This window comes from Nematolebias whitei, chromosome 7 (assembly GCF_014905685.2).
Source record: "Nematolebias whitei isolate Nwh7 chromosome 7, NemWhi1, whole genome shotgun sequence".
In the NCBI taxonomy this organism is placed as follows: domain Eukaryota; kingdom Metazoa; phylum Chordata; class Actinopteri; order Cyprinodontiformes; family Rivulidae; genus Nematolebias; species Nematolebias whitei.
Window position 1 is genome coordinate 21,083,130 of NC_056504.1, and position 8,679 is coordinate 21,091,808.

The 8,679-nt window shown below is 38.9% G+C and overlaps 1 protein-coding gene across 1 annotated transcript in view; it reads right to left on the bottom strand.

The window, feature by feature from the left end:
- Positions 1-3,747: 3,747 nt before the first annotated feature.
- Positions 3,748-8,679, bottom strand: part of LOC119411752 (band 4.1-like protein 2) — a 126,213-nt gene continuing 121,281 nt past the window's right edge. Inside the window, exon 10 of the mRNA XM_037678678.1 lies at positions 3,748-4,408. Coding sequence (XP_037534606.1) covers positions 4,403-4,408 — 6 coding nt within the window. The 3' untranslated portion in view covers positions 3,748-4,402. The remainder of the gene's footprint in view (positions 4,409-8,679) is intronic.

The following is an 8,679-nucleotide window of genomic DNA, read 5'->3' on the forward strand; positions in this document are numbered from 1 at the left end:
TGATGGTGTTCTGATGGTGCTTTGATGGTGTTCTGATGGTGCTTTGATGGTGTTCGGATGGTGCTTTGATGGTGTTCTGATGGTGATTTGATAGTGCTCTGATGGTGTTCAGATGGTGTTCTGATGGTGTTCTGACAACACACAATTTACGCTAAATGACAAATAAACCTCTCTGAAGTCCTGTCTACACTACTCCAAACGTTTTTAAAATGTATATTTTCTCCTGCACATCACGTCCATGTGCGGTTATTGATGAAGAAAAATTGAGATTTAAAAAATACTCTTTGAAGTAGCCATTTTGAACAGCTGATTTGTGTAGACAGGGATTGTGCAGCCTATATGTCCCACAAAGGAGTTATTTGTGGCATTATCTCGTTTGTATTACCGTTAAACTTTGATCATGTGCAAAGTAGTTAACAACTAAAAGAAACCGTAAATAATGTCAATGTCTATGTCTATGTTTAGTCTAGAGTGTTCTTGTTAACAATCGTTTTTTTTTAACTTTTTGACATCATTTACAACAGAATAAAACTTTAAACTGTATCTTCAATCAGTGCACTCGCTCTCACACATCCATCAAATCAAAGAATGTGAGTTTAAATCATTCATAAATTACACTTATTAAACTAACAAATTACAAATATATTTGTATATAGCAGAATAAAGTAGAGTTGAAACACTAGAACGTCTGTTAACTCGTAGTATTCCTGTGGTGATATTTTTGACTGATGTTCAAGAAGATTGAAACTACAATATATTGTTGAAAAGAGATACCACATCAGAAAACAGTTTGGTATTATTATTTAAACACCCCCACAGCCAGCATATTACCAACAATTTATGCATATTTTGGCTAAATTCAATAATGTGGCTCATTGCGCCACCTTGTGGTGCAGTTTATAAGATTAAAAGTACCAGAACAGCTTTGATAGAAAAAAATTATAGAGAAAAAATATATCCATTTAAAAACATATTTAAAGTAGCACAGACAAGTTATCAGAATTATCACAGGACTCTGATGTTTTCTTTTGTTTTTTACTTAAATTATTTTGGACTAAGTTCATACTGCAGGTCTTGTTGCTCAATTCCAATGTTTGTGGTGTTCACATTAATAATCTAAATGCAGCCGTCATTGGGCTCTGGTGTGAAAGGTCTTTGGGCATGAAACAAAGAACGACGTCAGAAGCAGAATTCGGTGTTTACGGTCGCTCATTGAATGCTACATATGGGCGGCTGTGGCTGAGTGATTAGAGCAGTCGTCCTCCAATGCAGAAGTTGGGGGTTCGAATCCACCAGCAGTCACATGCCGAAGTGTCCCTGGGCAAGACACTGAACTCCTCGTTGCCTCCGATGTGTATCCCATTGGTGTATGAATGTGATCTAAAACTCTGATTAGTCTCTTTAGAATGATTTGTTCAATTAGCTTTGTAGAGATCTAGTAGAGTGCTGTATGGATGGGTAAATGAGGCACAGATTGTAGTGTAAAGCGCTTTGAGTATCTCTATAAGAAAGAAAGGCACTATATAAGTACAGTCCATTTACCATTTACATGTGTTAGCATGTGTGTACCAATTGTCAAGTGGTTTGCTACCAGCATCAACTAAATTATTATTTGTTGTGCTTGTTTCATCCAATGTTTACTTTTGAGCTTGCCGTTTTCTGGCAACTCCAGAACTGGATTTCACTTGTGGAATGGGAGTAACGCACTAAGAGAAGAAAAGTATTGATCCCTTCAGGCTAGAATCGATACGATATTATCATACGTTGATGTAGCTTCTCATCCAGGACATAGCAATTTTTAAAAACGAAAATGAAAAATAGGAGACAAAGCAAGTGAACTTCTGTCCTACAGCTGAAGATGTGTGGCGTTCCAAGCTTTAAACTGGATGATGTTGGTACTATGAGTATTTGGATCAGTCCTCACCCTCTACTTCAACAATGTCACAGTCACATGAACTGTGAAAGGACCGCTCAGACTGAGGCCACTGACTGACTTACGTGTATCCCATTTAGTACCACGTAGGTGGTAGTGACCACGAGGGGAGTGGTGACGCAGAGGTTAGAGAAGGTGGGGTTGTGATCAGAAGATCGCCGGCCCAACTCCCTGTACCGACAACATAAAAATGTAGGTGGGAAAAGTGAAACACCCACACTTGCCTCCACCCACATTTGCCTCACTCTGGGCCCTTGAGCAAGGAACTTAACCAGGGCTTAATTTGGGGACCTCTCTTATTTTGACAGGGTGCTTCCAACAACTGTTTGTTTGGATCCAGTAACTCTCAGGCTTACTAATAATAAAGTTATGAACAAATATGACTGTCTTGAATGAATAAAACTTATACTGGATATGCAAACTGAAAATAATTACATAAACACTCATTTTAAACACAAAAGCCACGATCTGCCTCTTCGAGTGAAGCATTTCTGCGTATACCCTTAAAGAATCTCCAACCCTACAGAGTGAAGTGGTGAGCAGGCAGTCGTATATGAGCAGGAGCCCTGAGGTTTTACATGTGGAGTCAGACAATAACGAGCAGGGACAGAGTCGGGCTAGATTCTGAGCCAAACTTACTTGACAGTTGGGTCAAGTAAATGCGTGTGTTGACAGAAGTGAAGTGTTTACAATTTTAGATAAACGTAGATGTTTAACATTCTGTTAAAATACACCAAAATGCAGGAAATCACATTTACTTTATTCAAAAATTTCAGGGGGAGGATCCCCAGACCCAGCCCGCCTGCTATTTGTGTTCCAGCATCAGTCGGTTTACAAATTAAGCCCTGCCCTTAACCCCCACCATCTGCTCCCCTGGGTGCCCTAGATAGCAGCTCACTGCTCCACACAGAGTGCTGTGGTAGCTCGGTGGTCTGTGGTTGCATCAGGAAGGACATCTGGCATAAAAGAAATTGCCAAGTCTTCGTGTGAGTTAGTTCACTGTGGCGACCCCTGAAGAAGGGAGCAGCCAAAAGAAGAAAAAAAAATGGTAGTAACCACACATGTGGCCTGAGTCAGATTAGAAAAATGTCTGACATTTAAACTGTCATGTTAATAAATAAATCAGATACAATTCAAAAATCTTAAGGAAAAAATGGGACTGGGGATATTTTCACCTGCAGTATGAACAGAGTCTTAGTCCACACCACCCACTGAAGATAAATGTTTTGACTGATCATAACTAAAACTTATAGTTTCATAATATTAGCTGTCCATCATCTGGTCATAAACATGACTGATAGTGTGCACTAAGTTCTGCCTAATCTTGCCTGGATTGTTTGAGATGTGGATGATGACACCGTGACGTGTTTACAGTTAGGTCTGAGTTCATCAGCGTGGTTGAAAAATGATAATACATCATGTTTAATAAACAAGCTATGATGCTGATACTGAAATATCACATTTACACTGTATTAACTAAATGCAACTTTACAATTTAACATCATATCTCCTTTTGACGTCTCTGTTCAATAAATCGTCTCCAGTGTTACACAGTATCAAGTCAAGTAAAAAAAGAGGGAGGAAATATTTTCAAATCAAGACTGAAATGTCAGAAAATACAACAATAAAAAGTATTTTTTGTTTTTGATTAAATCAAATGAATAAAAAAGTAAACAAATTCCATCAAATCTGGTTGACAGAAGATAATTTATGGCAAAAATTCCTGAAGTATTTCTGTTAATGTGCCCGAATTGTGTAACCAGTAAATGTGACTCTGTCTGCAGTCTCAGTGACACAGGATAAGAAAAATAATATTTGTTTACTGGTACCAGTTCATCAGTACTGGCCCAGTATTTAAATTTATTTTATTTTTCCCCCTCTCATTTGCATTTTCTCACATTGTATCTAATGGAACGTGTGTTTCTTTTCTTTCCCTCTGTTCTTATGACTGAATCATGCAGATTATATTCTAATATTACTGATAAACAGGCAAACACTGAACATAAATTACATCCTCTATAGATAAAAATGAATAAAGAAAAAAAAAGCTAATAAAACAGCAGTTGATTAAAGTGGATTTGTCCCAGCTGAGAGGTGACAATGAGCAAACACATTTCAGGTGTTTGGGAACAGGAAGAAATCATGTCTGACAAGTCGAGCTTGTTAGTTCTAATGAACTAAAACGTGTTTGATTCAAGGTTGAATCAACATTTCCTGTTTCCAAACCTATGGGAGAGCAGGACTGGTCCGGGACAGGACTGGGTCACAGTTGTTTGTCTAAAGGTACAGGGCTGAAGGTCTACAGCTTCATGGGTTGCAGTCTGCTCTGATGTCTACATGTACACAGTTTGGGGAGACGTTCTCTCATCGGGGTTGATGGCGTGCTGCTTGGTGGGGCATGAAACACTTGGCTGGAGGATCCTTCTCCTGAGCCCCACCCCCTTCCATCTGAGAAGCCACCATGTTCCATCAGGACTGCAAAAAGACCACAGCAGACAGTTCTGATATGAGCATGCAGTATATTAAATATTTTATTTATGCTGCATTTTTAAATTCACATTTATGTTTTTATAACATATAATATATAATGCATTTCTGTCTTGTGTTTGCATCATTGTTCATTCACTTCATTCAGTTTGCATTTTGTCAAACATCAGCTGCTCTACTGCCTCATTTCCATAGGCCCTGCTCGTGTCTGCCCCCATTGGGCCTTGTTGGGCCGGTACAGGTAGGACCGCTTCATTTTCCATTTCCACAGTGCCCCTTTATGCTTTCAGTACTGGTTCCAGTGGGTGGGCTTCAAATTGAGGTCACGTGCCTCTCACCAGCTGGTGGCAGTGAGACGCTGAAACAGGTATATATATATATATATATATATATATATATATATATATATATATATTATACCTGCCTCCACCCTCATTCGTCCCACTCTGGGCCCTTGAGCAAGGCCCTTAACCCCCACCATCTGCTCCTCTGGGTGTCCTAGATAGCAGCTCTCTGCTCCACACAGAGGGCTGTGGTTTTGTCAGGAAGGGCATCCAGCGTAAAAATAACTGCCAAGTCTTCATGCGACTTAGTTCGCTGTGGCGACCCCTAACACAGGGAGCAGCTGAAAGAAGAAGAAGAAAAAAAAATTCTACTAAAGATTCTACTAAAAAAATCTATATTGAAAATTTTATATTTTTCTTCATGATTTGATGTATTTGCACTCATTATGTCTACTTTTATTGTTCAGTTTAGATATGTGGTTTTGTTTCTTGTTTGCAGATTATCTTATTGTAGCTTTGCTTTAAAGATTAACTTCTGTTTTGTGATTTGTATATCTGTGGGTAAGAACAAAGTTGAAATAAAGGCTGTATCTCTTCTTTAAACATATTTTAGGGAAATATTCCTGAGAGATCCAATAATTTTGTGTCTTTATGATTTTTCAGCTGAGCTAACTTTAACAGATTATTTAATAGCCATTAAAGTGAAAACAGGATGTCATGATAAAGCTGGCACCATTTATTTTTATTGTTTTTAATCTTCACTGATTAAAAAAAAATATATATTTTTTATACATAAATTGTTTTTTAAAATAGTTTCCACCATCCGTCCAAACACGTCCTGGTCCGCCTGTCTGCTAGGATCAAGGTTCTGCCTTCATGATTACACGAGGCCAGGGTCCGGGCAACAGCCTTCTGCGAGTCAGCAGCTCGTATGATTCTCTGTGGTGACCAGTGGAGCTCAGAGCCCACAGCGCACACAAGGTGGGGTTCTGTAGCCTGAGCTCCGATTCCGCAGCACGGAGATTCTCCCATAGTGACCCGTGGAGCTCGGAGCCGGGGTCAGGACGCCCTGACCGGCCTGGCTCTGAGGCTCTGGTGGAGAGGACCGGAGAGACCGGTGGAGCTCCATTTTGCTCGCTCTGAATTTTGTTGTCGGCCAGCAAGCACAAAAAACACTTGCACTTTAGCATTAGATCACGGTGTTATTATTGTTTTTAAAATCTTTAAAATAGGTCCAGCCACTGCTCTGGGTTCTGAGAAATTGCAAATGGCAGATCGGTGTGAAAAGTTTCTAAAAGACCCAGTGACTCCTCTCCCTGACCAATCAGTGACTGACAGTGTGCTGACGTCATGTTTTCGGGTCCTGCTTGGACTCAATGGAACCACAGAGAAGTAGGTACTGAAAAAACTGGCCGGTTCCTAAATGAAGGCCCCGTGGAAAAGAATACAGAACCAGCCTGAGCAGGTCAAAGCGAGCCCAAGCAGGACCTGTGGAAAAGGGGCTAAAGTTTATCTTTAGGGGTGGCCAATGTATTTGTTTACTTTTTATTATTATTAAACCTTAAATTAACCAGGTAGAGCTCACTGAGATTAAAAATCTTTTTTCAAGAGAAACCTGGCCTGACATTGATGGATAAAAAGTACCATTGTACTGATACATTTCTATTTAAAAAACAAAACAAAACAATAAAACAGACATAAAAAAGGCATGTTTAATGACATTTGTAATGTTTGAATTTATATGTTTACCTCACTTGTGCTAAAAGTTAAAATACAGTATGTTTGATTATTTGGAGATGGAGTATTTTCATCTGGACAACATCTGGCTTTATAGAACTAAGGTTAATTCACCACCACTAAATTATTATTATCATCATTATTATTTATTTTAATTGTTATTTTTTGTTATTTTTATTATGGTATTTTTATTATTGTTGTTGGTGGTGGTAGTAGTAGTAGTAGTAGTCACATTAACAAAGCATCGATCTGTCTGTTTTGCCTGATGTGTACTTTTTAAAAACAGCAAATATCCAACTTTGACAGTTAGAATGTTGCAAAACTTAAAAATATCATACATTTTGATGCTACTTTGTAATTTTTGGATTACTGTTATTTTCTGACTATACGTAGCTGTTTTTTCACAATCTGGCCAGTCCTGCGACGTATACTCCCAAGCAACTTCTATACTTTTTTTTCCCTATTCATGACTCAATTTTTGACTGACGTGTTAAATGTTCATGAACCAAAGAGTAAACAGTACCATCTGCAGCCACGAGAGGGCCCTCTAGGCTTTTGACAACTATATTTGACTGACTTGTTGTTACGATTACGCGGGGAACCCAGATGGTATGAGACCCAGAACGAGGCAGACACAGGGGAAGTACAAAAAGAACAGTGTTTATTATTTACAGTGAATATCCACACGCTGCTTCTCAGCAACTCCTGGAAAGAGGGACGACAGGTTAATGTTGGTCCAGAGGGGAAGACCTGAGTGGTTTGTTTGAAGGAGGTTTTTGTCCTTACAGTCCAAACCCGAAGGAGGGGAGCTGGTCCTTCAGTCCAAGGAGTGAGCAACAGAGGGGAATCCAACGAGGGTCCAAGGGAACGAGGAAGGCTGGCAACTGGAGGCAAAAATGGCACGAGGAATACCTGACAGGCCGAGGGATCCAGATCAGGTCACGAGGAGATCCAAAAACACGAGGAACCAGGAAACTGGAAAAGAGAACACAGGTGAACAAATTCTTTTCACCTAGACATATCTAGCTCAACAGTACTATACCATGAGAGGTGATATGCTCCAGCGATGAGTCACACTGGGCTGCAGCCTTTTGTAGATGGAGAGGCTCATCAGGCTGATGACCGCCAGGTGTTGTTAATCAGCGGCCATCAGCAAGGCAGGCTTAAGGCAGTGGGACCCTTACACGTGTTAAATGTTCATGAACCAAAGAGGAAACATTACCATCCGCAGCCGTGAGAGGGCCCTCTAGGCTTTTGACAACTATATAGCATTTTTTTGTGTGGAGACTTTAATATTGACCTGGGAAATAAAACCGATTCAAATAACATTGGTACATTTACAAATTCATTGTATAGTTTAAATCTTTATCCGTTAATATCAAAACCAACAAGAATTACAACTCATAGTGCTACAATAATCGATAATATTTTCACAAATGTAACAAATGGGGATGTGATGGGAGGTATTTTAACGAATGATTCAAGTGATAACTTAACAGTTTTCAGTATTTATAAAAAAGATCAAAGCATTACAAAAGAAATTACAATTAAGAAAAAAACAATAAACACATGAAAAAAAGCACTGGACAAATTAAAAGATGATTTAGATAAACAAAACTGGAAAGACGTGTATTTTGATGATGTGAACAGATCATATGATGAGTTTATGAATATTTTAAGAGCTCTGTATGAAAAGAATTGTGTGCAAAATAATTATACAAAGAGAAATGTTGTTGATCAACCATGGATGACAAAAGGGTTGAGAAATGCTTGTAAAAAAAAAAAAAGAATTATTTGTATACATGTTTCTTGAAATTGAGAACACAAGAGGCCAAAGAAAAATATAAGAAGTATAAAAATAAATTTGTAGGGATTATAAGGAAACACAAGAAGAAATATCCTGATGGATGCTCAATAATCCAGGTAGAAAAATCTAAAAAAGTTAAATCTGGTCCTCTGGACATTCAAAAAAACAAAACAAAGCAAAACAACAAAAAAATGTAGAAACGTTTCGTCTCTCATCCGAGAGACTTCCTCAGTCTGAGGTGCTGTATTCAGCTCAGTCTCTTAAATAGCACCTTCTCAGAGTGGATCAACCAGTTTTGCTGCTGACAACATATCACATATCACTCAGCCCTCTGTGAGTAGTAAACAGCCATCAGTGTGCTAATGATCCATTGTTAGGCTGATGGTCCTTCTTGAGCATGTGATCAGCTGGTTTTGGTTGTCAGCAGCAAA